The 16,772-nt window shown below is 35.3% G+C and overlaps 1 protein-coding gene across 1 annotated transcript in view; it reads left to right on the top strand.

Moving 5' to 3' along the window:
* The window catches only part of RBM27 (RNA binding motif protein 27), a 70,542-nt gene that overhangs the window by 32,486 nt on the left and 21,284 nt on the right, over positions 1-16,772 (top strand). Inside the window, exons 9-14 of the mRNA XM_090288072.1 lie at positions 4,524-4,688; positions 6,299-6,448; positions 9,587-9,731; positions 10,283-10,436; positions 12,687-12,965; positions 14,498-14,638. Of these exons, the coding sequence (XP_090144198.1) occupies positions 4,524-4,688; positions 6,299-6,448; positions 9,587-9,731; positions 10,283-10,436; positions 12,687-12,965; positions 14,498-14,638 (1,034 nt within the window). The remainder of the gene's footprint in view (positions 1-4,523; positions 4,689-6,298; positions 6,449-9,586; positions 9,732-10,282; positions 10,437-12,686; positions 12,966-14,497; positions 14,639-16,772) is intronic.

The raw sequence follows: 16,772 nt of genomic DNA, 5'->3' as shown, positions 1-16,772 counted from the left end.
TACTCTGAAAAGACCCCTGGCTGGTTTGGCTCAGTGGATTGAGCGTCGGCCTGCGAGCTAAGTGTCGCTGGTTCGATCTTCCAGTCAGGGCACATCAGAGAAGGAAAACTCTGACTCCAAAAAACCTCCGCTGCCTTGCGGCATACCTCTTCAGGGGAAAGGCTAAGGGAGTAAACCCCGACAGAAAATCCGGAGCCGGAGTCCCTAAGGCGGTTTGACGTTGTAGTCAACACCGGCAACTCCTGCGGCGCACCTGAAGCCAAGCTGTATTGACTCCGTCTTTCCCTTGGACCCTTCAGCTGCGAAGAGAGGGGGGGTCTGCTGCATGGGCAACAGCAGACCCTCCATATCACCCTGCCCAGGCTCTGTAGCTTCAGCTTCACTGGAGAGGACACTCCAGCGTCATCGCAAGATGTCGATTCAACACGGGAGGAGACAGATACCGTGTCACTCCCGAGTCGGACTGCACAGCCATTCTCAGCGGTGCAGATAGACTCTTAAGAAGCTACACCATCGTCTCTTGAGACGGACGGCTGCCGCCGCCGCCGACTCTGAAAAGAACTTAAATAATGCGGTGTAATTGGAATTGTCTGGAAAGACAGCAATATCACACACCTATTATAAAATCAAATATTTCCTCTGAAGTATTTAAATGTTTTACTCAATTTTGAAGTCATCAACTCAGTTAGTGTCTGTTATTTTGGTTTTCACAGGATCATTTTTAAGTCAGCTTTTCTCTGTCTTAAATTGGGTCTATTTCTTTTGCTTCTTTGAAGAAGACAGTAGAAATATTTAATAACTGCTAAACTTATTGTACAAAGTGTGTAGAAAAGTAGTAGTACAGTATAACATTGTGGATTCTAGAGACTGATTCTTAAGTTAAAGGCAGTTGTCCATCTTCAAATAAATTTACATAAATTATCTTTGTCTTTCTGAAAATACATGTTCTGTTATCAACAATGTAAGATTATTCAAACACTATATTCCTAAACTTGAGATGTCTCATTTAATTCTCTGGAATGTATATTATTTCCCTGTGCAGAATCATGGATTTTGAAGTTTAGAAAAGTGAATTAGTGTCCAGCAGAATCATTATGTATTGTCTAGAGTTTTCCTTCCCTGTGCCTTACTTAGATTTGTGTTGCATTAGTTGTCATTTTGCCCATTTCAACATAGCGATATCCATCCAAAGAAATAGGTGTCATTGGGATACTTTTAATAAATAAGCTCTGATCTTTTTAAATGACTCTTTATTGAGTCCCTGCTATGCAGTAGGCTTGATGTAGGCCATAGAAGTTCAGAAGGTGTGCCAGGGACCTTGGATTTGCTAATAGAGAAGACACGTGATAAATTTGGCCAATAATTCGAAGGTATAGCTTTAAATTTTTTTCCAGTTGGTCTTTTAGTTTAAAACTCTTCTAGGATTTTTTTCCTCTGTGAGCTCGCTGAAAGACAAAACAGGAAAATTACAAAGAAGAGCTAAATTTGAGTTTGAATAAAGACTAACTTCAACTCACTAGAGTTAATAATAATGTGAAAATGTTGCTATTGGGCATGTAAGATAGGAACACGAATTTGGCATATTAGAAGTTTGGAATTATCCAGTCACACTGTGCACTGATTAAAACTGAATTGACTGCATATACATCGTGAATGGTTCCTCTTCATATTATAAAGTATTCGATTTTTTAAAAATTTTAATCAAAAATTTCAAATATACACAGGAAAGCGAATACTGCATAGTAATCTTTATGCACTTGTTTACCAGCTTCAGTACTATTAACATGTGGTTAATCTTGCCTCATCTGTAAATCACCTCTGACTTGATTATTTTGGAGCAAGCTCCAAACATAACATTTTATCTGTAAAAACTTAGTTGTGTTTCTAAAAGATAAGGATTAAACAAACGCAATCACAGTACTTCATCACACTCCCCAAAAAGTTTGTAACACTTACCTTTTGTCAAATATGTAGTCGGTGTTCGTGCTTCCCACTTGTATCATAAATGTCCTGTTACAGCTGGTGCATTGGAAGCTGGATCCAAACAAGGCTGCACATTATATTTAGTTGATATGTTTCTTAAGTCTTTAAATCTATAACAATTTCCCCTACTGTTCTTTTTTTCCCCTTGGTATTTATTTGTTAAAGAAACAGATCATTTGTCCTGAGGACTTCTGTTTTTACATTCTGGTCTTGGGACATTGCATCTCCTGGGTATTGTTTAAAGCATTCCTTTATCCTCTGTATTTCCTGAAAATTGGTTAGACCTAGAGACTTAATAGGCTCACATTTGGCTTTTTCTTTTTTTGCCATGGATATTTTATTGATACGGGGTTATGTACTTCCTACTGCAGTACATTATTATGTATATAATAACCCAGTTGCTTTCTTTCTATTATAAATATTCAGCAGTGTGTACAGGTGTTTTCCTCACGAACCATCCATTTTAAAGGTTGCTCATGGTTTTGGCAGCCATTGTGCTTACTGCCTAGATCTGTTGTTTTATTAGCAGTTATAAAAGTGTGATACTATAATTGTATAGTTTCTTCTCCATTTATTGGCTAGCATTCTACAAAGTAAAAGTTGACAGTGTTAACTGTTCGGTTAACCTGAAATGCAATTTTTACAGGAAACACAGGATAAATGCTCGTTTCCTTTTACTTATCAATTTCAGAATAATGAGTTGTCTTCCTAGTATCTTCCAAAGGGGACCACTGTATTTTTTTTTTTTTTAAGTATCGTAATGAACTCATGCGTTTTTAACATTTGATTTATTTCACTCCCTTAGAACCCTTTTCAATGTCCAATTTTCATCTCTGACCACTGGGGTCGTCTTTATGTTGGCTCCTGTAGGTTGTTTTGTTTTTGACATGCTGGTGTTTGGTAGCCATCTTGCTTCTGGAAGGATAGGGTGTACCAAGGTGCACCACCAGCTCATGTAATAACTTGCCTGCCAAGACCTAGAATCAGTCTTTTATCAAAGGAACTGTTTATTTTTGAAATCATATTTAGAGCCTTCAATAGGTGTTGAAGAAAATCAGGCTTCATCTGAATAAACAGGCATCTTTCTGAAGTGTTGGATGCATGTTCTTTGTCATTTATTTAAAAAAAAAGACATTATGCAAACTAGCCTTTTAGTTTCCAGTTTACTTTGAGATAATTAATTAAATATACTTGTTACATTGAGTGCTGTGTCATAATTTAGTCAGATGGACTGAGATGGTACTTCTCGTTTTTTCTCTTTAGCTCACTATTTCATTCTGCAAGGAATTCTCTGCCGTAGGTCATCCTCACAGCCGTTTTTAGACCATTGAGGGAGGATATGTTAAATTGTTTTTGCAATGTAATGATTGATCCATTTCTAATGTAAATTTTGGAAGTATTGGTGCTGAACACACAGTATATGTTCTGCTCTACTGTATATCTGTCACCTTCTCCTTTATTCTATGTAGAGGAAGAGAAGGTTATAAAAGTTTAGCATATCCTTTTCCCTCTACATTTACTATGAAATCAGGTGGTTGCTTTGTGGACTATCCTATTAAAATCTATTAAAAATCTTTTTGCATTTTACAAGTTTTAAGGTAATTTCATCAGGTGTTTTAAAAGATTCTAAATTAACTTTATTTTGTCTTGTATCACATAGTGAATGTCTAACTTGATATATAAAATACTGAGTAAATCTTATAAATAGGTCTCATATGGAGTAGTCAGTGAAAAAGATACTGTTAAGTGACCAGCCAAAGGGAGGTTTTCTTCATACCTTGTCTTTTTAAATCTTGTTCCACACAGTTTGACTTCGTTGTGTTTGACGTTCTTGCAACAATATTATAAACTCTAAGTGTGCTTTCTTTCATAAAGTGGTTCTTAATATCTGAGATAATTTTACATGTACAGTGGCTTGTCTGTTTTATCTGGGGGTTTGTCCTTTTTTCTTTATATTTGTTATCCACCTGCTGACGTGATAACAGATCTCTACTATCTTTTTTCTTTTGAACATTTCTTATTATCTGACATTATGTTTGTGGTGGTGTTTATTTCATTTTTTTTTTAAGTTCTTTTTTTTTGTTTTTTTTTTTGTTTTTTTTACTGCTCCCAGATATGGGAGTATGTTTTGTGCCAACCTGAACTTATGTAAGTTTGAGGAGGAGTGGTTTGTTTGTTTTATTTTAATGAGTGTGACAGCCTTTATAACCACATGCCTCACTGGAGACAAAACTTGATATGGTTGATTGTTCAGTTTTGGGTAAAATTAGCATATAGTTATTCCACTTAAGCTTATAAAAGATGAAAATTATGCAGTCATACTCCCTAATTCATACTCTTTCTTTACACCTCAGTGCATCCTAACCAGCTTGCCTATCTGTTTCTTGAGTTAGAAAGAAACCTCAATAATCTCTTTCTTGAATACTGTTCCTGTTGGTGTACTTTCTCTGTTCTTGGCTTGAGTCTCGGGAAGTACATCACTACCTAAGAGAAGCTTGTGACTCTCAATCCCAGCTACCCTCCTATTCTTTCCTCTGTAGGACAGCCCATGTACTCTCGTGAACATGGTGCTGCTGCATCTGAGCGACTTCAGTTGGGGACACCACCTCCTCTGTTGGCAGCTCGTTTGGTGCCACCTCGAAACCTCATGGGATCCTCCATTGGGTACCATACCTCAGTCTCCAGCCCCACCCCTCTGGTCCCAGGTAAGCTTTGCTACAGATGGCCATCCACCTTTTGCACCATAAGCTGACCAGCCTAAGAGAGGACCTGGCATCCTGATCTGTGATCACTAATTCCCATTAAAGCTCTGAGGTGGTTTTTTTCCCTGTTCTTTGATTTGTCCCTGGTGGCTGTTAGATGATTAGGCCTCCTGTGTGTCTGTCATCTCTGGTGTCTTCTGTATTTGCTTCCAGTGCCTCGGTAACAAAAGTCATGCTTGTTCCTTAAACCAATTTCTAATCTGATGGGAAGAGAGCATCTACTTGTATGTTTTCTAATTAATTACATATTACAAGAAAAACTAGGTTAATTTTTTTTAACAAAACAAAACATCTGGTTGGTTTCTTGCAAATTGTGGATAAACGTGGTTTTTTTCCCCCCTGCCCCTTGTTGTAGGGACTGCATGTATAAGACAGTGATTTGTTTGAACACTCATTTCTCCTGTTGACATGTACATTTTGAAGATCTATGCAGGGCTTTGTGGGTGTGTCATGAAGTTTTTAATATTTCTCACTTTGCCTTTAGATTTCAGTTTATTTTAATTAACTAAAGGACTTTTAAGTTTCTTGGGTTCTTTGGAGTCCCAGGAATTATAAAGGCAAAGTCATTTGATTATGTAACTTCTTTAAAACTTTCTGCAACCTTAACAGATTTTTTTTTATCAAGAGAACCAAATAGTAACTGAAAACTTTATTATAATTTGATGGTCTTACATCCTGTATCATATAACTGATTGGTCAGTACTAAAGATCTTGTAGCTGAAATTTAAATAAGCGACATAAAGAATTTTTCCATTAAGGGAAAAAAATAGAGATACAACGAGTTCTAAATTACATTTGCAAAAATCAGTTTCTTCACTCATCTTAACCCTTTCATTTTATGTAGGATGAAGAGGATATATTCCATTTGGAGATCAACACATTCAAAAGTTTTATTAACACTAACAAAACACTTAGTATTGGAATTTTAAAAATTAAATTTTTAGTTATAGAGATAAAAGGGATGTGATAAAAGTGACATTAATGGGATGGATTGTAGTAAGTTAAATGGATGGTAGTAAGATAATGATTACATTGATAAATATAAAATTTATTTCACTTTTTGAAATAAAGCATTTGAAATATTAAGTGTGAAACCAGCTATTATCTCCCCAGTTTAAAGTGCAGCTAATCTAATTAATAGATATATTTTCCTCCTAGTTAAAAGAGTAATGAGAACTTGGTGAGACATAATAAAAGAGGAAACTAAAGTCTTTTATATAAGGTGTTTCATGTATGTGAAAATTTCTCTTAAAAATGTTTATTGAAGTTGAAATAAGGTAATATATAGGATAAAAATGACTAGCTAAATGAATCTGGAAATATATCAATTAAGAGTGGATTTGTGTGTCTATGTTTTGTGATGGAACACTTCGATTTCTTTCATTTCCATTAGGTGTATCTATTGTATACTGTATAGTTCACAAATATATGTGGAGTGATAAAATTATATTTATTGAAGAAAATTTATTTTTTTCCGGTTATTTTATAGTAATGAGAAATTATTTAAATACTCTCTGATTTGTTATGTGCTTTGCTGTTTTATTTTATCTCAGATACATATGAACCAGATGGTTATAATCCAGAAGCTCCTAGTATTACCAGTTCTGGTAGATCTCAGTACAGACAGTTCTTTTCAAGAACACAGACACAGCGTCCAAACCTGATTGGCCTAACATCTGGCGATATGGATGCAAATCCAAGAGGTGAGAGCACCTTGAACCTTTTTCTGATGCTTAGTGTTATACAAGAGTTGAATATAACATTTTTGACCTCACTGAGGTCTAAAAGTACTTATACACTATCTCTGAAGGGTGCTATATAATCATCTCAAATAAATGTTTTTGAATAACTTTATCTCCAAAGATTTTTTTTTTTAAGATTTTATTTATTTTCTTTCAGAGAGAGGGAAGGGAGGGAAAAGATAGAGGAATGTCAGAGCGTGGTTGCCTCTTGCACACCCCCAACTGGGGATCCGGTCACAACCCGGGCATGTGCCCTTGCAGGGAATCAAACCAGTGACGTTTTGGTTTGCAGGCTGGTGCTCAGTCCACTGAGCCACACCATCCAGGGCTCCAAACTTTATTTTAAAGCTATAATCAAAAAGTGTTTTTAAGTAAAAATAATACTAGTGGTATTTAATTGCTTTTTTGTAGGACTTTAGGCTGTTTAGCTATGCACTGAGCACTGTGCTAGATATTAAGCATAGAAAGATGAAATGACATGGTTTATTCTCCTCAGAGAACTAACTTATCATTTAAGAGCCTACTTTGTGTATCAAGAACAATACTTTGCACTAGTAACAATTAAGAACCTAAAATCTTATGGTAAAAGTATTTGGCCATTTTTAGTGTTCATAATTGTAACCATATGTTAGGACCTTTAGAAAGCGTAGTCACAGACCTTAAAAGATTAAATTCAAGCATTTATCTTCAATATGGGTTGACACCTTCCTTTTTCCTTCTCTCAAAAAAGTTTAGGTGAAGAAGTTGATGAGATTTAAATTTTTTGTTGTTATAGTTAGATTTTCAACATTTAATTTCAATTTGAATGACTTGCCATAGGCAAACCTAACAGTATTTTTCTGCTTTAATTATGAAGTGAGCATTTTCCTATTCCTTCCTATCCTGATTTTATTAACTTTTCTTTCCTGACCCTAATAATACCACTGCAGGTCTTATTTATATTGTACATATAAAACCATTTGGTGTCTACTAAACCAAATGGTTTTATATGTATTATTATATTTTATAGTCCTTACCAACAAATCCTTAAAACAGGTACTATTTTTATTCTCTTTTTACAGATAAAGACACTCAGGCTTAGAGAGGTTAAAGAACTTACCCCAGGTCACACAGCTATTAATGGAAAAACTTAAAGTTGAACCCAGGTCTAATCCCAAAGAATATGCTCTTACCTTCTATACTATAAATTATATATTTGTACCAAATCTTTGAAATTAGTGAGAAGATCATATTCTCAGACTTTCAAGTCTTCTCTTTGTCACTAGCCTGATCTTTCTGTATATTTATATACAGCAATCCATTAATCTTTCTCAGGGTAGAAGTTAATACCATTTTTATACAACAGGCTTTCTTTGTCATCTTAGGCAAGTCAACCTCTAGCTATGTCCCTTTTCTTTTTTATAAAGCACTTCAGTCAAGAAGAGCATTAGCCAGTGTCAGGTGTGATAACTATTTTAGGGAAGACATAATGGCACCTTACATTGTAGAATGCTTTATAGTATCACAATTGCTCTCTCTCTCTTTTTTTTTCTTACAGTTGCTCTCTTATCCATTATCCTCTGAAAACACAAGCCCTAGAAGGGCAGGGATCATATTTATTTTATTCACTAATTTATACCTGAGATGTAATGCAATTGTTGAGCTATCGCAAGTGTTTAAGAAATACATGTTAAATGAATAAATCTGCATTATAATTTTCCTGTCACACAGATGAAGTAGAAAATACCATCAGCAACCCCCATTCTTACCCCAGTATTCAGCCCTATGTGTGTTATTCTTTGCTGCTGATTTTACTTTTGATGGAGTTACTGAAGTTAGGGAGCATACTCAGAGTATAACAGGCATAGTTATGTGTTAATTTACTTTTTTGTTCATCACCCTCTTCTCACCCAGAAATAATCCATTGTAAGGTCAGTTTCTTATAGTATTTTAGTTAAAACTGTTGTGAATGAAATGTGCCAGATATTTTTAAAAAGATTTTATTTATTTATTTTTAGAAGGAAAAAGAGGGAGAAAGAGAAGGAGAGAAACATCAATGTGTGGTTGCCTCTTGCTTGCCCCTAACTGCAGACCTGGCCTGCACCCCAGGCGTGTGCCCTGACTGGGAATTGAACCAGCAACCCCTTGGTTTGCAGGCCAGTGCTCAGTCTACTGAGCCATACCAGCCAGGGCAGAAATGTGCCAGTTTTTATTGGCTTTGGACTTTCCCTGTCAATTTTTAAGTTAAAAATTTTTTAAACCTATAGAAAATCAAAGAAGTGCAACGAACACCTAAATGCCTTCACTCAGATTGACCAATTGATAACATTTTGTCACCTTTGGTTGTGAATGCTTGCTTATGTGCCCACACACTGACAACTCCCCCTGCCCCTGCCCTCCCCTCACACTTTTTTCTTTTTAAAAATTTAAATTTATTGGGTGACATTGGTTAATATATAAGTTTTAAGTGTACGTTTCTATAATATGTCATCTGTATTTTGCACTGTGCAAAGTCCAGTCTCCTTCCATCATCGTATATTTGGCCCCATTTACCTTCTTCATCCTGTCACCATTTTTTTTTTTTTTGAACCACTTGAAATTATCGATTGTGTCACTTCTGTTTACATCTAGAAATAAGACATAGTCTTATATAAGTACAATATTATTGTCATACACAAAATTATAATTCCATAGTAATATCTTATTCGGGTGAATGAACTTCTTGTTTAATTACACCAGGAGACAAATATTACTGTGTTTGTTTGCCTAAGGTGATAATTGTTCAATCTCCATTGTAAAGTAAATAATTCATGGAGTGATACTTAGGCACCACATAAATATCTTGTTCTCCAACAGCCTTTCACTGATTTTGTTTTTTGCATTCATTGGTGATTCTTGCATGAATTATTTGTTAATATTAAGGTGGTCTTTTTAAAACTCAGGTATTGTGTTTTTTTAAAAAGAAGGAAAGGAGACAATTGATAAGTTTTCCTGAAAAGGAAACAGTAGTAGTTGGATGTTATTTACTGTGATTTTTAGCTTTTGGGCTAAATATGTTAATCATCTGAAATTCCCCAAATGCAATGCATTGTCAGTAATGTTAATTTTTCTTTTCAACAGCTGCTAACATTGTCATACAGACTGAACCTCCAGTTCCTGTCTCAATTAATAGCAACATAACCAGAGTAGTTCTCGAACCAGATAGCCGAAAAAGAGCTGTGGGCGGTTTGGAAGGGCCACTCACAAAGAAACCTTGGCTGGGAAAGTAAGATAATTTCCTAATTCGTAACATTTAATTGGTGTTTCTGTTATTTTGGTTTGTATTAGTAAATGTGTATAATTAAGAATTGTCATTAATCAATGATTATCAAACTATGTGTCTCAAAGTTGAGGTTCCCAGAGATATCCTTAGAATGTGTTAAAAATTGAAAAGCTACCAGAATATTTATAACATTATAGCCATTAGTAATTTGTATTTACTTATTTCTAGGCTTAACCCAGTATTAAGAATTGAGACTCTGGAAATGAATAAAAAAGAAAAATTCTTTACTTTTGCAGAAGTTGAAAAATGCACCATAAAAAATGTTATACTATTCTTGCTTTAATGTTAGATACCTTCATTATTCTGGTTGATCTTGTTAGCATGATTTTTAATCTTAGTTGGATCTCTTCTTGTGATTTCCATTTAATAAGGATGTGAAAAACTTTTACTACTTTCTGAAGAATGTTGAGTGCTTACATTCTTTTCTGACATATCATCTGTTGGCTAAGCATAAGGTGAGAGAATTAACCAAGATCTATTACTTTTTCTTTCAGGCAAGGGAATAACAGTCAGAGTAAACCAGGATTCTTGAGAAAGAATCAGTATACGAATACCAAATTAGAAGTCAAGAAAATCCCTCAGGAATTGAACAACATTACCAAGCTCAATGAACACTTCAGCAAATTTGGAACTATTGTGAACATCCAGGTAAAAGTAGCTATGTTGGTTACGGAATCCATGTATTTTAGCATTTTCGAAAATATTCCTACCAGCTTACTGTGCTTAAATGAGCCAGTTATTAGTCTGATTATCTCTGCTAACGCTACATATCTGTATGTCTAAGTTAATGATGGGTTTGTTAAGCTGAATTTGTTCCTTTGAATTGGTTTGGTTCTTTTCTGCAACCTCCTCCTAAAAGACATCAGGCTAGTTACTGTATTTTTATAGTTCTATCTCTGGACAAATGACTTTATTGCCTGCTTTAATATTCTAACTAGGTAGGTGAGATTCTTGGTAATTTCTAAGATTGTAATTTTGTCTACTGACTGACTTTTATATTGTGGTGAAGCAGTTATTGGTTAAGGATCATCCTAACCTTGAGAATTTCAGGCAGCGCAACATATTTTCTAACATCAAATTGTAGCTTTTGTATTTTGCTGTCTACTTATTAAATATTTGAAATTACGAATGTGTGGTTGGGTGTTATGCTGTAATTGAAGGTACTTGGAAGCCTATTTAAGTTGGAATTTCAGTCAGTTACCTCTGATGTTTAGTGTTGCCATCAAACCAAATATAACTGAGTTTAAGAAGGTAGCATTGGGGGACTTGATATGATGAAGAGTTGAGCCAAACTGTTCCTTATGAGAGATTTTTAAGCAAGTTTTCCCCTTGAGTGCAGAAATAGGGCATGTTTAATATTGCAGATAATTGGGAATACATTAAATAAAAGTAAGCAAATCACCCAAATCTCACCCTTTAGCTGTAACAGTTATTAATCTTTTGATGAAAAGACATACTGTATTTATTTATATGGAAGCATACATACACATATACAGACATACACCTCTTTTTAAAAATGCTTCACACACTTAAGAAAATACAAAAGATATGATCATACCAGAAGTCTCTAATACCTTTTTTCTCTTAAATTTTTCCTAGGTCATTGTTCTTTTATGGTATTTAGAAAAATTAGGTGGCTTAATGTAGATGGGTGTATTTGTCTGCTTTGGTTGCCATAACAAGTCCCATAAACTAGGTGACAACAAAAATTTATTCTGGGAAAATATAAGAATAAGGTGCTGGACAGAATGGCTTCTGGTGAGGACTCTCTCTGCGGCTTGTAGATGGCTACCTTCTTGCTGTGTCTTCACATGACAGAGGGAAGATATCTCTTCCTATAAGGTCACCAATCCTATCTGATTAGAGCCCCACCTTTATGACCTCATTTAACCTCAATTATCTCTTAAAAGCCTATCCTAAAAGTTTATTTTCAAAGTCACATTTAGGGTAAGGGCTTCAACATATGAATTTTGGAGGGGGCCATTATTCAGTCCATAGCAATAGGCTATAACTTACTGAACTCCCTGTTGTCGAGAATTTATGTTGTTTCTATTATTTTATATAAAAACAATGCTCTGGTGAGTCTCCTCATGGATAAATCTTTTGTTATTTTTTATGCTGCATTGCTGAATTAAAGGGAATTTTAAGACCTTTTATTTGAACTACCAAATTGTTCTTCAAAAGGGTTGTGCCAATTGATACTCCCAAATGCAATGTCTAAAAACTCATCAACACTGTAATATGTATTCATTAAATTTTTAAAGTGAGTTTATTAAGTGAAAAATTGTTTAATTTGCTTTTTTTATTACTATGTAGGCTAATTTATGTATACCATTTACAGTTCTTTTGGATTTACCTATCTGTTTTCTTTGCCTATTTTTTATGAAGACATTTATAATAATGCTTTTTCAAGTCTTTGCTTGTCATATATATTAAAAATACTTTCTCCATTTGTCATTCATTTTGTTTATGGCATGCTTGGATTGACAGGTTTAAAAATTTTATGTTTCCAAATCTGCTATTTGTCTTTACAGATCCTACCTTTATAGGTATGCTTACAAGGGCTTTCAAACCCTGGGATTATACAGATACTCACCTTTTCTCTTCTGGGTTTATGTGGGGTGTTTTCTTTGTTCGTTATTATAAAATATTTTCTCTCTCTAGAGTTACAGTAATTTGAATGTAAGATATCATGGAAGGATCTAACATTCTTCCATATATAATTTTGAAATAGGCATATCTTTTAGGGGATAGAGAACTTTATTTACAAAGGATTCACAACGGATTTGACAGGCTGTTTTCTACTTCTGAGTTCTTAATCAGCTTATTTACATTTAACTATTTGTTAATATCTGTGTTTTTGTTTTGTTTTTGTTGCTTTTGTTTTTTGTCTTACAGGTTGCTTTTAAAGGAGATCCAGAAGCAGCTCTTATCCAATATCTTACCAATGAGGAGGCCAGGAAAGCCATTTCCAGCACTGAAGCAGTTCTAAACAACCGCTTCATTCGAGTCCTGTGGTATAGAGAGAATAATGAGCAACCAGCACTCCAGTCCCCAGCACAGCTGCTCCTGCAACAGCAGCAAACGCTTAGTCACCTGTCACAGCAGCACCATCACCTGCCACAGCACCTTCATCAGCAGTCTGTTCCCCCAACGGTACATGGAGGTATCCAGAAGGTAATCTACTGTTCATAAGGAATTAGAGGTCCCCTAGTTCCACCCTCTAGATCAGTGTTTCTCAGTTTGTGATCCTATAGTCTTCTACATCAGAGCCCTTCAGTTTGATCTGCAGACCAGCAGCATCTAATCTCCTGGGAGCAATTCTTGGGCCTCACCCCAGCATATTGAATCAGAATCCCTGTGGGTAGGCCCATGAATCTGTATTTTAAGTTTCTCCAGGTGATTCTTTTGTACCCTAAAATCTGAGAATCACTTACCCAGAGTACACATTCCGGGGCCTTATCTTTCCAAACCTGTAGTCAGTCTCTAGATATAATGCCCATAAATCTTCATGTTTAAGAAATGCCATTAGTGATTTTTCTCAGTATTAAAGTATAATAATCGTCCACCACTGAATAATTCTGAACCTAGAACTTAAATAGTTCTTGGATTATAATCAGTCACCCTTGTACCCATCCTTTTGTTCCACCTTTTTTCTGTGTAGAAAAATTCTGTCATTTTAAAACTGAAATGGAAGCTGCAAGAAATGGGATTTTGTCCGTTGAATTCATTCTATCCCTGGTGCCTAAAACAAGGCCTGGCACATAATGCTCAAAATACATTTGAATGAACAGATGAAGAAAAGAAAGAACAAACCACTGTACATTAAAGCCAGTTAGACATTAATGATGATTATTTCTTCCTAGGTGTTCTCGTGTTTGGATTAAATGCATTCTGGTTTTTTTTTTTTTAAGTATTCCTCACATAGTCTTAACTTCATTCATCATCCTGCTTATTTGCACCTGTCTCTGCTTTTCTTTTGTCTAGGTCCCACTTCATTTTAGGTCCCAAAAGTGAATGCTTCCCCTAGACTTTGGCTGAATGGTATATAAGAGAGCAATAGCATCACCTCTGTGATCATTAAACCCTGTTATCTTAATGCAGTCTCAGATTGTATTATGTTTTTGGGGTGTCCATACACAATATTCCTTATAGTAAGCTGCTGTCAATTAAAACCTGTATTGCCCTGGCTGGTATGGCTCGGTAGACTGAATATGGACCTCCAAACCCGGGGGTCACTGATTTAATTCCCAGTCAGGGCAAATGCCTGGGTTGCAGGCCAGGTGCCTGGTTAGGGGTACATGAGAGGCAACAGCACGATGTTCCTCTCCCTCTCTTTCTCCCTTCCTTCCCCTCTTTCTAAAAATAAATAAATAAAATCTTTAAAAAATAAAAATAAAACCCTTGTATTTGTCAAAGCATTACATATTGAAGGGAACATAAAAATTTATTAGAAAGTTTTCTCTGAGTATATACACATATATGCATGTATTTTGTTATGACATATTTCAGACATCCAAAAAACTATGAATAATAACAATCATTGGAGTATCTTCACTTAAAAAATAAAATCTTACAGGTAATTAAAGCACCTTTCCATTTTCTTTCTTACCTGTCTCTCTAGGGTAATCCCTATCCTAAATTTGTATCATTCCTGAGTGTTTAAAAAACTTTTATCACATACATATGTGTTTATTTTGTATATACAGCTGATAAGCAAACCACAGACCCCAGGTGCATATGTTCTTAACAAAGTTCCTGTGAAACATCGCCTTGGCCATGCAAATACTAACCAGAGTGACACAGCACACTTGTTGAATCAGTCAGCTGGTGCTGGAGAGGATTGCCAGGTATGTGTTTCTGTGAACTTCAGACGTGTTTAGAGTTGTTCAGTGACACAAAGAAGTTTACAAATTGATTATCATCCAGATTTGTAATGTCTTGTTTCTCTGATAAGTGACAGCTAATGTAAGTGTGGCAGGTATACTTCCCTAATTTCCATGATTTGTCCAGAAATTTGGTTAGTTAAAGGTTTTTTTTTCCCCCTGTTTTGGGGCTAGGTAGGAATTGAGAACTTTGGCCATTTATTAATAGGGTAGATGTCTTTATTAATTCATATTTTTAATAATTTTTCTCTTTAACATAATTAAGAACATAGTAAAAGGGATAGTGTTATAATTAAAAGTCAAACATTGAGCCCTGGCTGGTGTGGCTCAGTGGATTGAGTGACAGCCTGCAAACCGAAAGGTCTCCTGTTCGACTCCCGGTCTGGGCACATGCCTGGGTTGCGGGCCATGTTCCTGGTTGGGGATGTGTGAGAGATGACTGATCGATGTATCTCTCGCATACATGGATGTTTCTCTCCCTCTCTTTCTCCCTCCCTCCCCCTCTCTGAAAGTAAATAAGATCTTAAAAAAAAAAAAAAAAAATCAAACATTGAAGTATATTTTAAGTAGTTTCTTTTGCTTTTAGAAATATATCTGTAAACAGTGGTTCTGTGTCCAGCATGGTGATTATTTCAAAAAGAGCTAGGGAAACTCTTCAGAGTTGAGAGACTTCTCTGTGTAAAGTAGCTTAATTTTGAAGATAATTAAGTATTGTATGATTGAGAATAGTTTTGAATTTGGATATATTATTTGCGTGATTGAGTTTTTCATGAATTTCTTAATATTATATCCTATGTCCCTGATATTTTGTATTCATAGTTAACCTAAAAATACAGAGCAGAGTGTGTTCTTTTTCAAAAGAACAATAAGGGCAGCTCGCGGTATTAGACATTAAAAATACTATGAAGTCTTTATAACTAAAAATTTGATACTGGCACATGAGGAGACAAATCAGCGGAACAAAATAGAAGATTGAAAAATAGGCTCCCTTGCAATTAGGAATATATTATTTGCCAACACAGTATCTCAGATCAGTGGGGGAGATATAGACTTTATGATAGTGGTGTTGGGATAATTGTATAGCCATTTAGAATAGATAGAATTAGATCCATTTTTAAAATTACAGAATAAACTAGTATAATTCCTACAAGGATCTGAGATTTAGATGCTAATAGAAATGCTAAATGGTACAGCCCCCGTGAAAGGAAATTTGGCAGTATCTGGCAGAGTTATGCATGCATTTACTCTAAGCCAGTAATCTTCCTTCTAATAATCTATGCTAAAGGAATGCTAGTCAAACTTGGAAAAGACATGTTCAAGACCTGTAGACTCTTTACAATAGCAAAAGACTGGAAACAATTCAAATATCAGTAGAGGATGGGTTACTTAGTATGTAATACATCTACACGATAGCATATGTGCAATTTTACAAAGGAATGAGAAATACACACACACACCATGTGATCATCAGGGTGTATTAAATTAAAAAGGCAAAACGGAACAAAAACATATAGTCAGCCACTGTTAGTATAAGAAGTGGGCAGTGAATACATGTAAATAGTTGCTTACATGTAATAGAAGAAAGCAAAAAAATTCATGTAATTTAAGTTTAGAGCTACCTGTTCAGGGCTGTCATTTTTGTTTTAATAAATAATAATAGTAACATGAACATCAGCTGTGCAGGGTTTCTAACTACTTGAGAGACCTTTCTGTGTAAAGTAGCTTAATTTTAAAGATAATTAAGTATTTTTTTAAGTATATTTTATTGATTATATTGTTACAATAGTTCCAAATTTTTCCCCTTTGCTCCCCTCCGCCCAGCACCCCCCTTCCCCAACAATCCCCTCTCCAAGTCTATGTCCATGGGTTGTACATACAAGCTCTCCTGCCTCACCCTTTCATATATTCTTCTTCTTTTTAAAAAAAAATAATTAATTAATTAGTTAAATATTTTAACAATAAAAAATAACAATCCCTCCCTCTCAGACTTAAGACCCTTTACAATCTTATAAAGGACAATGGACGAAGGTCTTGAGCTCCTCTAGCTGCTTCAAGCTGGACATGGTCGTCGTCCTGCCTACCCGTGGGTCAAGAAATC

The sequence above is a fragment of the Furipterus horrens genome, unplaced genomic scaffold (genome assembly GCF_987537825.1).
Source record: "Furipterus horrens unplaced genomic scaffold, mFurHor1.1.pri manual_scaffold_10, whole genome shotgun sequence".
Taxonomy (NCBI): Eukaryota; Metazoa; Chordata; class Mammalia; order Chiroptera; family Furipteridae; genus Furipterus; species Furipterus horrens.
This window is presented reverse-complemented; position numbering and strand designations above follow the sequence as displayed.